This window comes from Ambystoma mexicanum, chromosome 5p, assembly GCF_040938575.1.
Source record: "Ambystoma mexicanum isolate Mex_15411 chromosome 5p, UKY_AmexF1_1, whole genome shotgun sequence".
Lineage (NCBI taxonomy): Eukaryota > Metazoa > Chordata > Amphibia > Caudata > Ambystomatidae > Ambystoma > Ambystoma mexicanum.
Genome location: NC_090930.1, coordinates 283671132 through 283686914, shown reverse-complemented (window position 1 = coordinate 283686914; position 15783 = coordinate 283671132). Strand labels below are relative to the sequence as shown.

General features: G+C 40.0%; 1 protein-coding gene across 1 annotated transcript in view; it reads left to right on the top strand.

Moving 5' to 3' along the window:
- The window catches only part of LOC138480918 (LON peptidase N-terminal domain and RING finger protein 3-like), a 32675-nt gene extending 18896 nt beyond the window's left edge, over positions 1-13779 (top strand). The window contains exons 8-12 of the mRNA XM_069612720.1: positions 574-695; positions 3187-3345; positions 4413-4575; positions 5359-5508; positions 6319-13779. Coding sequence (XP_069468821.1) covers positions 574-695; positions 3187-3345; positions 4413-4575; positions 5359-5508; positions 6319-6477 — 753 coding nt within the window. The 3' untranslated portion in view covers positions 6478-13779. The remainder of the gene's footprint in view (positions 1-573; positions 696-3186; positions 3346-4412; positions 4576-5358; positions 5509-6318) is intronic.
- The last annotated feature ends 2004 nt before the right edge of the window (positions 13780-15783 follow it).

The following is a 15783-nucleotide window of genomic DNA, read 5'->3' as shown; positions in this document are numbered from 1 at the left end:
TAACCCTTGCAGCATGACTTTCTCTTGAGCTGCATAAGGATTGCTTATTTTTTCCCAACAGAGTTTATTAGAATTTTGAAAGCAAATTATAAGCATTCACACGAAACGGAGTGAGTTGCCTTTCTGCTATAAAAATTCCGTACTCTCTTCCCCAACGCAGTATCAAGGATATATCAAAGATGACGGCGCACAGATGTCTGAAAATATGATTAAATAAGAACATTTTAAAGGTCAAATATATTTAGTGCGCTCAGTCTTGTGGGACAAGATGCTAAATTTCAAGTCCTTTCCTGCATAATGAATGACCGGGACCTTAAAGCATACTATGAAGTCAAATGTAAAATAAAAACAACCTCCGCCAAAAGTGATCAGTTCCCAGTTGGTTTTTGATTTAATGTTAGACATTTTGAGCACATAAGTAACAAGTACAAAAACTACTGTTTAAAATGGGGATTGTCATATTGAGTCTTCTCATCACTATGAAAAAATGGAAATAAAGCAGTGTCTCAGGTTTCATCTTTCAGCTAATTAGCGCACTACTCCCATCTGATTGTTGCTGCTTTCATGTTTCAGTACCTTGCCTTAAGAAAGTTCTGCAAAAATGAATTGCTGCAAGAACTTATTGCCAAGTATCTGCCCGAGGAGCTTTCTGAGAGAAGAAAGGTGCACGAAGAAGAGGTTGCAGAGCTTTCAAAGTATGTACTATATATTGTAAAATGTGTTTTTGTTTTTTAAATCAGTGGAGCACATTTAAGTAATATCAATTTCCTAATTTCTGTGAATAATGAAAGGTGGCACTTGGATACTGTATGTTTTGACAGGCTATTTGCTTCCCAAGGTGTGCTGTGTAAGAACGTATGTGTATGCAGCGGTTTACATTCATACCATTATTATCTAGCAGATTGTGGGCCTGATTTACAAAAGCGTTTTACAGTGGTGCAGTCCCATTGAAAAACACTTTGTAAATCGGCCCTGTGTCCCTGGTAACCTCCTGGGAGAGAAGAAAAGGCATTGCCCAGCTTTGATGGTGTCTGGGGTTTACGTATTGTTCTCAATTTTACAATGCATTTTTGTCTTGGGATATCTGTTGGGCATGAGTTGCAGAGCCTTTTCTTATTCCGAAGGCAGACACTACATTGGCAGAAATAATTTAAACGATGTAAGGTCAACAGTATGCTTGCTGGAGAAGATCTTGACAAGGAACGCATAATTGTAACAGAAAATAAATAAGATTGGAAGTTGTTTAAGTTAATAGATTTTTTGAGGTACGTAGTAGAACATTTATGTTTTACTTTATTGCAATCGAACGTTTGAAAACTGTTTGACTGAATGCAAAGTGTTTAAAAGAGGAGTTATCGAAGTAAGCAAAAACAATTACGGCTTATATATAACAAGGGTTTATTGCGTGGCTTTGTTTAAAAAGAAATACCTACCACTTAAGCATCAGTGGGAACCTTGTTTCTTAAAAAGTCTTTCTATGATATTTTATTGACCGAGTTCACAAATCAAATTAGCGTTTTTGATTACAGTAAACATCTTCATTTGCTGGTATCTTTTTACAAACTCCTACTGGTGTGTGGCTCTGCAGACGAATGCATCCGCTACAGTGATCTGTGTTTAACCTAATGGTCATGTGTTTGGCTGCCTGCAGGCCCACTAGATACATCATATTTCCAAGTTTGATAAAAGGAGTACCATTGAGTTGGGTGGTATTAATCATTTGTTATTTGGCCAAAGTGCTCATAGGACTGAGCTATGGTAATGTTATTGGGATGCTCTGGAACAATCTAGTAGATTGGGACTCAATATGCTTGTAATCGATAGATGCTTTTGGCCACAGTCCGTGAACATTGGATTCATGAATCTAGTTTATCTAGTCTGGGAAGCATTTACTAATTCAATTTGGTTATATCCCTATGTTTGTAGAGTCAGCTGACCATTGCCAGGTCGCCATTCTCTGACATGTTCTGTTAGTCGGTATTACCCACTTTTGAATGGGACACTATTGAGCTTGAGTGCCAACCAAATTCACTTAACCGTCTGTGATCTATGAGCTGTTTGACCATTGGGTTCCTGGTTGTGGGAAGCCTTTAATCAAATTGTGAAATTATGGGACATTAATGACTGAATAGGTATCCACGGTGTATGTCTAATTTTCGAATCAGAGGCTTAGTTGGCATTAAAAAATTGTATAAAGCTCTGTCAATGTAAAAGACAAACAAAACACAGAGATAATGGCTGGAAGGTTTATAATTAATCTTAAACCTCTAGCAATTGCTCTGGGCAGCTATCCAGACCGCCATTCTTCGCCTGCCAAGTCATTACAGAAAGGGGAAAGACCAAAGTGAGCAACTTAATGTGCTGTAAGTCCAGCTTTTCAAAACGTAGCAGGCATCCATTTTGTGTAGTGTATTGTGCTTATTTTATTCACTGTCCTGGCAGAAATAATCATATGCAAGCCTCCTCCAGGGAGCTTTTGCTCGTTTACGTCAGGCTGTGAATCGAAACACACACACACCGATATTAGAACTTGTATAGGACTGCGCAGTCCTATGGATGTTGTGCTAATACAGCAAACATGCCTGTTCGGCAGAATGAAAGTAGGTCAAGAAGAATAGCTGGCAGTTGACCCCTCTCTCTTGCACCTCAACTCTGAGCATCAAAATCCAGACAATAGCTGACAGATGACCCCTCTCTCTTGGACCTCAACTCCTATGATCAACATCCAGACAACTATAAGAAATTGGTACATGGATCACTATTTTGGACTCTTGTTAAAGGAACTTTTTATTAATTGCTAAAGAATAGAAGTTGCTTTTTTAATGGAATAGGCCTAAAATAGTAAACACATTTGATTGATTTCTGGAAAAAGAAACAATAACGTTATTGGGTACATCTGATCAACGAATAGCAAGGGTGTACTTTTGCTGTGAACATCTTCTACACATTGTAACGATTTTATGTTACACCAATGCAAATAAACACTTATATATCTTAAAGAGCTGTTATACCTTCTGTGTATAACTGAATGAGATTTTCTAAAATATGGTTCTGTTAGGGATATGTTGAGAATATCATGCTGAGTTAGATATTCAATTTTGAAATACTATCTGACATGTAATTTGATGCAACAACAGATGATTGTGTAATGTGACATTTGAAATTTTTCTACTTTTTTTTTTAAAGCTTGAATACCAATGTGCCTATATTTGTCTGCACAATGGCCTACCCCACAGTTCCATGCCCGCTGCACATATTTGAGCCATGTTACCGGCTAATGATTCGAAGATGCATGGAGACTGGCACAAAGCAGTTTGGGATGTGTATTAGTGATGCTGTAAAAGGGTGAGTACTTTAACACAATGAATGATCTTAATGGGTATTACATTTCTAATGGAAAATACATTCTCAATGGGAGTTGATGGGGTCTTTTAGTGTACTAGTCCATTCTCTGTCCAACCTATGCTTAAAATGTCATTTGATATATTGTCACATGTCTATTAAATATGTATATAGTGGCTAGTGACCTTTTGGTTTGAGTCTACAGTAGAGTCATAACTCTGTGATAAGATAGGATTGGCTGGTTGGAGCTCTTCTCTACATGACAGTTGAACCCAAGCTATTACTTTCTACCAACCCTAACCTCCCATCAAATCAACCCTAGTCCCCAAATAACTCATGATGTTTTGCACTCATGCTATCTTCACACCTTTCTCTTGTGAAACCATCATTTGTTCTTTACATCACCATAGACAGAGCAATATTCACTGTTTGGAAAACAATTATGGGTTCATTACTAGTTGAGTAGTAACAGTAAATCTGCATGTATTTACCAAATATAGCTGGATTTACCGTCCACCTGTTTCAGGGTTGGGTGAAATATTTCTGGCGATATTCTCATGGAATACGGCCGGGGGTATTTCAAAGCAGACTTTCGGGTAACGTCTGCCTATTTGTAACTGCTTCCCTTCAATACAGCAGAAAAACCTTTACATGAGGAAATTCATAGAGGGGTTCATAGAGGGGTTATCAAGTTGGTGTCTCTGATGCCTCCTCTCTCTCCACCTTTGTCATGTAATGCAGAAAATGGTCAGAAAATACCATTTGTGCATTTATAATGTACAGTGGTTGCCTTAACCACTACTGTGCATTACCCATCTCCATCATCAGTATAATATAATTCTAGAAACGGATTTAAAAAAAATTAAGTTTACCACTGGCGTGTGGGGGGCATTATTCATAGAAATGCCACTTGTGCCAGTGGGGCACCCTGAATTGAGTGGTTTCCTACAGCACTATTTCAAGCAAATAATTCACCCAACTCATAATGAGGCTCTCATTCTGTTGTTTGGTCCTGCATTCATTAGCTGATCAGCTGATTTATCGATATTTGTTTTGCATACCTTAATTAGATTTGCTGATTATGGCTGCATGCTGGAGATACGAAATGTAGAATTCTTCAGTGATGGTCGCTCCGTTGTGGACAGCATTGGGAAAAGGAGGTTTAAAGTAATACAACATAGCCAGCGTGATGGATATAATACAGCAGATATTGAATACATTGAAGACAAAAAGGTGAGTTTAAAAAAAACCACTTGATTGATATATTTCTCACTTAAAAAATTATCAATAAAGCAAGCATTCAAATGACTGTTAGAGCTTTTCACAGAAGAAAGCATTTTAAAAATACATTAAATGTAGTGCATTATTTGGTAAATTGAAATACAACCATCAAAGCTTTTGTCCAGTATTAGGTCTTTTATAAATTCACATACTTTTCAATAATCCGATTTGGGAGGCTGGAAACCCCAAGAACTATTAAATTGTCCTTTACCAGAAAAAAAAACTATTTCTATCTTTTGATTAACTGTAGCCTATCTATATAACTGCCTGCCCTTTTAGGGGACATGCTCCACCAGCCCACTATTACCCAATCAGTGATGACTATCAGTGTTTCCATTCCACAATTTGTCGCTTATACTCTTTTTCTGCCAATTTGGAAAGAGTTCTGCGCTGTTATCGCTGAATGAGTAACAATGTTTTTTTTTGGGGGATAAGAATTGTTTTGCAGCTGGCAAACTGCCATAACTCTGGGAGCTGCTTTACTTTCACTTGGATAGCTGGCTTTAATTGTTGGTTGTTCTGGGCAGCAACACTTGCATCAAGTGTTTGGGGAACAATTTGGGTCAGGAGAATGGACCACATGGGGGTCTGCATTTACTGCATGCTGAAAGACGAGTGTAGTACAAAAGGTGCTCTAATTAAACTTGGATTGATAAATATTCTTTGGTACCAACTGAAAAACCCTTCTTCAAAACTATTACTCATCCCTCACTAATTATTCTTTTGGTATTTTAGGTCCAAGGAATGGACAGAACCGATCTTCTCGCTTTACATGACTCTGTGTATGATCAGGCATGTGTTTGGTTTAACTCGCTCAAACAAGCACTTAAGAGTCGAATTTTAGGCCACTTTGGTCCAATGCCAGTGAAAGATACTGATCCACAGGTACGTTTTATTTTGTAGTTTATTTTCAATTAGAAAATGTATCCCAACTTCTCAAACCCATCTTTCCTAATGCATTACTACAAGTAGGGCACCGTTTTTAGTGGAACATTACAAAGACGACTTTCTACTGACTATCGGATATAAACAAGAGGACAATTCACATTTTGTGATGCATTGCATTATTTTGTGGTGAATTTACAAGAGCTTACTTTTAATGCTACATTTTCTTTCATTATTTAATATCCGTATTTTTCTGGTTTCTTCTGAATAGTTTTTCATGTTTTTGGAGGACAGACACGACTTACAACTCATTCCTCAATCTATTCTAGTTCACATTCTTTTAACTGCCCGCTTACTGAATCCATCATTATTTTATTTTCAAAGTATTGTTTAATTGTTACAGTAAGTGCGAGCATGTGCGAAAATATTGGCTGTTAGAGAAGTGTTGATCTACTTTTAAATAGAGGGTAACTTTCCTATGTACTTGGAAAGATAAGAAATGAATACACCGACATTACAATATAGTACTTTTTCTAAAGTTTCCACACAATAAAAAAAGCTCTGTGAATATTTTGTCTTTTGTTTAAGGATTATTCAAAAGATTATTCAATTTTTGAGAGCCTCATTCTCAAAAGAATAGGGATTGGGGTTTGAATGGAAATGGTCTGGATTAAATGACGCTCAGCAGTGTGAAGTGGTTCTTTGCATGTGGTAAAAGCATTTGGAAGTGCATTGAAGTTTAAAAAGAACAACTACTTAACATCATCCAGACGCCCTTTTGCGAATATTATTAATTTATTTCCCTCATAGGTTAATCCAAATGGTCCATCTTGGTGTTGGTGGGTCCTTGCTGTCCTTCCATTGGAAAGCAAGGCGCAGCTTCCTTTCCTTGCCATGACATCGCTGAAAGATCGTCTCAACAGCATCCGGCGTGTCCTGATGTTCATAACCCGCAATCGATCAAGATGATGTATGCAAGATGTTTAAATCTTTTACTAACTTGACTCAACTGTGATATTTTTTGGAAAGGGATCCAATTGCAGTAAGGTCTGCAAAGCTGCATATGTTATAGCGGGACATTGCAATAAGGTCTGCCGAATCGCGTATGGCAAAGCAGGACATGATTTGCGTTTCTATTGCCTCAGCAGTGATTTCGCACTTGGGATTTTTTCCAGGTGGCTGCGCAGATCCCAGACACATTTTAAAAAGCAGAACAAAAGTATTGCTCTCCTGTTAACCTTTGAAAGGTTGCTTTTTTCGTGAGAGTCAAAATGTAGATATTATGAATCGGACATTATTTGCTGATACATTGTAATGTACTGCATTTTGTTTCTGCTGCGTGGGTCAGGTGATAATGCATATCCTGTGTATTGTCTTTCATGGTTAATATTTATAATATATTTTTTCATTGTAGATACTTTTTTGATTTCACGAATATTGTGGTATTACCTAAAACGAAAGTGAATTGATATATTATGTAGTATAACGTGTTGTTTTGGAAGATATCTACTAAGACCACCAACCGAAAGGCATACTTGTTAATGTATGCTCATTCATCAGTATTTGCAGCACTGATGGAAACTGTCTTTGTTATAAAAGTGTAGTTGTATACACCCCAACCTTCACATTCCAATGAATGTGCTCTGAAGGTTTATTGCCAATTTATATACTGACCATCATCGACAGTAAATCCAACATTGTACTGGCTAGACACAACTGACCAATTAACCTGACAGTGTAAGTTTATTATGCCTGGCTACCACTTGTCATGTGTCTTTTTATATTTAAGATGACTGTTCACTACTTAACAGCTCAAGAATTACAGTGTTGTGTATTTTCTGCCGATACAATGTATACTTTATTTGCCAAGTGAATCGGAAGAAATGCATGACAACAATGTCCAAGCTTATAGTTTGAAAATGTACAGTCCTGTTTTTTTTTATCAACTTCCTTCTGTTTGTGTAATTACTTTGACTTCCATGCAGGTGCTCCCTTCTTTACAACTTGTTGGAAAGGCGGTCTACAAAAGAATGCTGAGCTAGAATACCGCGCTAGAGATGCTGCATTAAAGCATTAATTGAATTTACAATAAACACTCCTATTAGGCCACCGCTCCATTAAATATCTGGGTACCTCCGCTCCCCTGTACAAACGTGCCCCACACCCTAACTACCAGTTCTGTTTTTTTGCATGGTGGTCGTGCTCTCTAATCGCTTTTGGTGTGGTCTTGGTTGTTCTATTTTTTTGGTGTATCTCTGCAGAGATTTTTTTAAAAATGGATTATCTTTTCTTTATCTACTTCATGGCAGGACTCAGCCCCTTTCCCAGCTGTTTTCACTTTTCCATGAACTTTTTATTAACATGTTTTGCCAAATTCCTCCTTCCCTAAAGGGCCAATGCAACATGGTTTATGGTGTACAGGGCCTTTCGCGGCTGCTGATTCTCACAGGGCATGTTAAGAACTTGCATGTGTTATGTGCTGTAATCGAACCAAGGTGCCTTCGGAGAAGTCTTCAACATATGCTAGCCAAGGGAAAGAGTCCAGTGCTGTAATCCTCTGCCAAGTTTGTGCTTAATTGAAGCTAAACTGGCATAGGTGAGGGGTTGGCTGTTCCTGCCCCTGTGCTGGGCTTCCTGGGACCGTTAAGGGATTGTCTGCTCCAGCCTTTTTAGCACACAGGTAACCTCTGGGTCTACCAAAGTGTGTTGTGTGACCACCACCAGTTCCTTTTTCTACTCTGACAACGCTATTACAATATTGAAGAAGGGCACCAAAGCCTGTGCTCTTCTCCGCAAAGGTCATGTTAGTACTGAGATTAGTGGGACTTGGGCCGAATCACCTGAAGATATAAGGCTGCTACCTCCAGCATATCCTTTTAGATGATGAATAGCACAATTTTCATAAACCCAGACACCCTGTGCTATGGATTTAGGTATAATACAAGATTCCTCAGGTCTTGCTGTCAGAAGGAACCACAAGAACAGGTGGGAGTCCAGGAACCATCAGTCTTCCTCCTCCATTGAAATCTCTTTGACCCTGATACTGGTGAAGGTTTCTTGGCTGACCTGGAGTTGGCTGAGAGTTCAGGCACCATCCTGCTTGATCGGGATCTGGACTCTTCCCGAGAGCTGGGGGCCTTTGCTCCCAGTTTCCTTATCACAGTTCTTGCAGTTGTCTTGCTCAGGCCCATGGTACCAAGCATATTTTTGTCCTTTGACCAGCATTTAATGCTGTCAGACATTTTTGTTAAAATGTATATTCCACAGTAGCTACATGTGTCTTCAGCAGGATTTCTGGAAGCTTCTTCCAATCCGAAGCTTCTGTTGGTGTACTTACTGCTTGCCGATGGCCTGTGGGACTTAATGTCTTTAGACAAGTTCCTAGACTTTCTGGCATACAAGCTCAGGGACGGGTTCTCCCTACCCTGGACCAACCTACAGTTAATCTGCCAATCCTTCTGTTCCATCACTAAATATGGCTGTGTAGCTGACATCACCTCTGAAGAGGAGCAATCCCTCCCACCATTTTGGGACATTATGTTGAAAGTCTTGGTGGCCTTAGGTGCCAACGTCTCTGCACTCTCTGCTACCCCCTCCTCCCGATTAGTTTTCAGGCTCTGATTTATTTGCCAAAATTAAACCCATGGAGTCTTCCATGTTCATTTCCTTGGATGCATTGGTGCTGGCGTCTGCTGCGATTCCTTGGAAAACACCCCTTTCAAACCCAACTGTGTCAGCTTGGACACCATAAAAGGTGGGGGTTGGTATTTTACAGGGCTAACTTGTCACAGTATGATGCATTCTTTTCAGCTATAGTTAAAGTCAAGGTACCTACCTCCCAGTTTTCCCATCTCCTAGATAAAGACAGCAAGGCCTGGTACACCACAGAAAAACAAGTTATCAGAATTCTGGTCTGCTCTTGTGGCAGATCTGGTGGCCGTTTACCATATCCTGTTATTAATCCCAAATCCGGGAGAAGATGGGTGCATTCACTGAGCTTTTGTTTCAGGATGCATCTAAGGAATGTACCTTCATGCTGGGTTTGGCATCTTAAAATCGTTTTTGAAAATTCTTGTGGTTCGCAATGGGTGGTCAACATTTCCAGTACAGATGACTTTCCTTCTGGCTGAATGACGCCTCAGTGGTGTTTTACCAAGTTATTTGTTTGAACACACCTCGGACTAAGGGGGTTCACTTTTATCCATATCTGAATGACTGATCAAAGCCCCTTCCAGTAACCTGCTTCTGTAGTACGTTTAGGAGGTGTGAGATCCTCGATCCTCGGTTCAGACGTGGGGTTTCAACAAATCAGAACGTCACGCTTGCCTCTGTTGCAAAACCTTCAGTTCCTTAGGACAATTCTCGCCTTTCTGGCATTTTCTCCCCACAGAGGATTGTCACCATCAAAGTCTTCCAGTCAAGAGCCACGATTCAGGTGAGTGATCTGGTTTCAGAAAGTCTTGTGTCCTATGGCCGTTTCATCCATTTAGTACCCTTTGCAAGGGTCAAGATTCGAATGCGTCAGTCAATGGAACCAGCATCAGGACTTTCAGATCAAGCTTCTACATGTCTAACTGCTGCTGTCACAAGCTCTGATTTGGTGCAGTCATGGGGAGGAGCATTTTCTCCTTGGAGTTCCCTTAGAGTCCTCCATCTCAGATTTCCCAATCAACGGACGCTGAAAAGCTTGGTTGGCAGGGTGGGTGCACCGCATCTCTCTGCAGGTGTGTAGTTTTTTTTATTTCCACCTGAATGAAAAAGCACATAAATGTGGCAGATATGAAAGGCATTCTCGTGGTATTTCTTTGAGAATGTTGTTCATATTCACACAGACCATACCACTGCTATGTTTTATGTTAACATGCAAGCGGGCACCTGCTCTCGTCTGTTCTCCATTGTTGCAGTGCAGCCTTGGCTCATACCAACAGCATTTTCCCAGTGGCTGTTCGTGTTCAGGATGTCCTCAACACACAGACAAACAGGTTCAGTTGTCTTCATTATCTTCCCAATTGGGAACTCCAAGAGATAGTGCAGAACATTTTTTCTGCTGTAGAGTGCACCTGCAATACCCATTTGTTTCAAAACACAATAAGAAGTGTGCGTTGTATTGGATGAGGAAAAGTAAGAATTACTTTCGGGATGCCTTTCTACTGGACTGGTTGGACACTTTTCTCTTTGCCGGCTGTGACGCTGTTGAACGGTAAAGCATTTCAGGGGTTCAGGAACAGGGTGGACGTGACTGATTCTAAACAACCAGAACTGTCCACACCAGTTTGGTACACAGATTTTCTTTCTATTGAGCATTCATCCAGGATCACCCCCTTAGAAAGGAGACTTACTATCCGAATTGCTAGTTTGCACTCGGGAGGGGATTTCTGTGTCCACATTCAGATTCTGTGTGTGGCAAGGAAGAAGTCAGCCAGGCAGTTATACAAAAGCAAGTTCATGTGCTCCTGCTGTCGGAGAATAGCATTAATCCGCAGACAGGGTCATCTTTTGTCTCATTTGGCCGGTACTGCCATTAAAATGGACTCTTGCAAACGTTACCTTATGGCAGCCTACTTGAACATTGGCAAGAGGCTATTTTCTCTTCAGCATGAGGCCACTAAATGTCATTTCTATGGCCTCTTTCACGTTAAGCCTCTTGTCTGAAACACTCGTCATTTGGCTTCCTGTAACCTTGACCTCATCTCCTGGAAGGGTATTACACCATCTTTTATGCAGACAGGTGGTTCTAAGGGAAGTCCCATTCTTCATCCACCAAAACCCTTTTTCAATTATCATCTAAACCAGGTGATTTATTTGCATTTATTTTTTAGCCCTGGCCTTGTGCTTCTCCCACTGAGGAAGTTTTCCATATTTTGGATGTAGCCAAAAGATTAAAGTCCTACTTAGACAGGACTCACTCAACCTTTTCCAGATGCCAAGTCTGCCTTTTCCAGATGGGTCTTGTCATCTTTGGATACAGCAAGCATACCCATTCATGGTCGTTCGGTTCCTGATGGACTAAATGCACTTTCCAGCAGATCGAAGGTAGCAGTGGTAGAGTTTTAAAGGGATGTGCCTATCTCTGACATCATGTGTTCAAGCACTATTCTCTGGGTGTGCCCTCCAGGCGAGATTACCCATAAACATTTTTGCTGTGTACTCCATTGCCAAAAAGAGGGAAGGAGGAAGAGCATGCATGGATGGATGTGAGAGTAACAGAACAATTACTTCCATGCTCATTCAGTGACTCAGTCGGTGGCTCGCTCTCCTTCACAACTCCTGCCTAGCTTTCCCTCGTGCATTGTTGATTGTGCTTGGTGTAAAAACTGGAGAACTGGTGGTTAGGGTGTGGGGCATGTTTATATAGGGGAGCATAGATACTCAGATTTGCACTGGAGGGTCTGCCTATTGGAATTCTCTATTACAAATACTATTGTTGCTTTAATGCAGGACAGTCAGAACAGTATTCTGGCGCAGAAGGAAGGAGACCTAGACTACCTGAATCACAATGAAGCTGATGATTTTGTTTCTTTTATTTTCATGCTTACACGCTACATAATTTGCATTTGAGAAATGTTAAATTCTTGCATCAAGGTGTTAACGTGTGAAATGTGTATCAGAATAATGCTTCAGTTTTCACCGACAGTATAGCTGATGCATTAACTCCTGTTACCTGAGTAACAAAGCTACACCTATTTGCTCCTGACAAGGTAGCATACACATTTCTTCCTCCTGTAAGAGAGAAACCAGTGACAGTATGTATTTGAGTAATAATCAGACTGTAGTGTGTTCGTGTGGCACTTAATGTCAACTTTAGCAATGGAATATGTGATTTAACTGTTTTCTGCATAACGTAGTAGGATGTGCATTAGGAGTTAGGTGAAATGCTGTACAGGTTTTACATGAATGTGTAGTATGATATGCTTTATATACGTGGCAATAGTGCTCTTGTACGAATCTAACAGTCAAGCTAATTTAGGTTTTATAGGGTTCTTTAGATGCCTGGCATCGGAGTTAAATGGCTCCTACAGTCACAGTAATCTTCAGTGTTAACGTTATGAAAAACATATGAATGTGCTGCTAAATATAAGGGAAATAATATATAGTAGTATGTTTAAAAGCTAGTTTGAATGTAGCATTCCGTGTTTCAAGCTTGATTTTCTTCCTGATTGGTTAATTTCAGGTGCACATTATTTTTCTATGAAAATGCAGTGTCAAATAATACTTGAAGAACAAATACACATTTTCTATATCATAATGTGGGGGAATGTTGAGAAAATGGTTTTCTTCCACAATGCGTGCTTGGCTAAAATCTCTGAGGAAAAATGCAACAGTGTAAACCATTCTTTTTTAAAAAAACATGGGTACGGAGGATTTGTGCTGGCACACGTCTAAAGTGAGCAATTTGTCTATTTATTGTTAATGGTCATGCCAATCGACAGAGGTTTTTTATGACCAGCAAATCAGAATGTCTAGCACCAAGGGCAATTTTTCCAGATCTAAATGTTTGGCAGAAGTAGAAGATGATTTGGGGGGCCAGAGGGGCATAGGGAACAGAAAACTCCTGCCCCTATGGGCCTCTGTCTCAATGCAACCCTAGAACAAACTAGCCCTGTTGTCCGAGTATTCGTCTGTGCAACCGACCACTGAACTATGCAGCCTATGATATGTAAACCAGGCTTTGAGCACTTATTGGTAACTGGAACGCATTCCGTAGTTATTGACAAGTTTTTATGTTTTGAAATACTAATTTTAAAATCATGCATAAAAGTGCCTCGGCACCACTGTTTGATTTTGGTATATTTTTGCTAGAGCACCTCGCTCGCTCCAGATCAAACACACGTGTAGCATCTTTGCATCTAATGTCATCTATTAGAATATCTGTAATCTGTTTTCTAATGGTTAATAACGAGAAAAAGTTTTCACCTGGGGCAGAAAAGGGACTAAAAAGAGTGTGTAATATTATTATGACTGCATGTGCCAGCATATGCTATTGACATTGTTATATGCAAGTATGTGATAGAAAAATTCCTGTTTTCTGTACTCCCATCAAAGATGCTGTTTTCTATTGTGTGCCTTACATGCCAAATTTATTTTTGGTGTGTAATTTGTTAGTTTGTGTATTACAGTTCAGTGCGTTTTCTTAATAATTGCTTTGAGATTGTTCTAAACCGTCCTGATTGCATTGCTTTGAACTACCTCTGTACATTTGTAAAAAAACGATTTTTTACTTTGCCCTTATTGTTGCGAGTGTAATAAAATAATTTGCATTCACAAAATTAATTTGGAAAACCTGCTTTCGTCTATTTTCAAAGCACTTTTTCAGTGCCTTTAAAGTTAATGATGAATATGCATGCAGCTCGACTCAAACAGTGAAACCTTTTCTTTGCACTATAGTGAAAGTCGGCATTGGGACAGTTATTCATGTACATTCCTGTGAAGTTTCATATGGTGCCAACCACTCCATTGAAATTAATTTAACAATGACTAAATCGTCATGTGGTCAAATAAAAAGACAATTGTATTAAATTGATACAAAATACAGATGAGAATTTAGTGGTTCATGAGTGCACAAGAATAATAATGGGGGCCGACCAAATCTGACAGTATGCAACCAGAATTTCTGAGTGATTTCTTAAAATAATGTTCTTACAAAATATGCTGTTAACTCGATGTGTATTACAAATACTGGTTTACAAGGGTTACTGTTATCTGATTTCACATACAGAAATGTGTGGCAAGGGTGCTTTTAAAAAGTGTAAACCTAACAAACGCATACATCTGTTCTGCATAGCTCCCACAATGTGTAAAACGTTCCCACCAATAAGTGTAGGAACCAGATGTGTCATTGTGGTATTGCCGGGGCTTACCAACTAAACCCAAACTAATATCATTTAATGGGTCCTGTGCACTTTAGACTCCACATTTTCAATTTGGTATTTCTGCTAAACTAGTTTGCCTTTACTGCCTTCGGATTTGAAAGTACTTCCTCCAAATTCCAGTTTTGGTTATTTCACCATTATGGATTCCCATAGGACTCCATTATGGATTGGGGAATTGCCAACAGTTGTAAATCTACCAGCGATGATTACGTTTTTTCTAAAAGTAGTACCTCTAGAGTGTTGGAAGGTTTTCCTCCAAAGAAAGAATATGACGGAGCAGTAAAAATGGTGGTAAATCCATCACCCCCATTGTTTTACTGTTGCTGCCGCACCCATCTTTCGCCATTTGTGTGACATAATGAAGGTTGCTGAGACGAACTCCCAGGTATGCCAGACCGATGCTGGAAGTCCGTGGACTTGGAGAGCCCAACTCCATCCCTCATTATACACAGAGGACTCAGTCAACGGCAAATTCAAACTGCGGTTTACTACAAATAAAACCAACAGGGATCGATACAAGAACACAGGTGGATTCCAGTACTTCTCGACGTCTCCTGGCTCGCAGGCCAGATTTACTCTAAAATTTCGTCACTACTCCGTCATCACGTGGGCCCTTCTCCAGAAACCTATTGGTGTGAGGGATTGGTCATCGTGAGTCTAATAACCTACATGGTCACCTATACGTACTACTGGCTCTTACATGTCAGGTGGCTTGCCTTTCCCATCCCTAATTCACTATTACATTGTTGCAGAGTAGTGGGTATACCATTGGTTCTTGTCCATCGCCATTCACCCCTGGGATACTAAACTGTGATTGGCTAGAGCTGATCCCCCAGACCTGGGACTCGATTAAGTTCTCAGCTCATGGTGTACCTTTTCGAGGTGATGTGAACGACTATGTGTCAGTATTGTAACTTGTGTACACCACATTTGCCTATGAGAATGTGCTATGTATGTTGCAACAAAAGTTGCAGCCTTCGTCTGGTTTCGCTGGAATCGGCTCCCCTTTCCCTCCACGGAAGACTGTCAATTATCCTCATCGGCTGTACCATGTGGTTAGAGACCACAAAATTGACCTCTGCCGCTCCTAATTATGAGGATTTATTCAATTTCTCTGCAGCTGGTCCCCTTGTCGTCTGGAGATTGGAATGTTTCTTCATATCTCTGACTTTGGCTGTGGGACTCATCCCACACGTCTTGCTCCCTGTGCAGCCTGAAACAGCTTTGTCCATCTCTTGCTCAATGGTTTGAGGCCTGCTGTACTTTTCCTAAACCTTAAAATGCGGTTTCTATATTGTCCATGTTATGCTATGTTCTCTGTAGGTTAGTCACAGAGATATTTGTGTTAAGCATCTGCAAGGTTGCTCAGGATGTCTTGTGCCTTGCGGTTTCTGCATTACTGCAT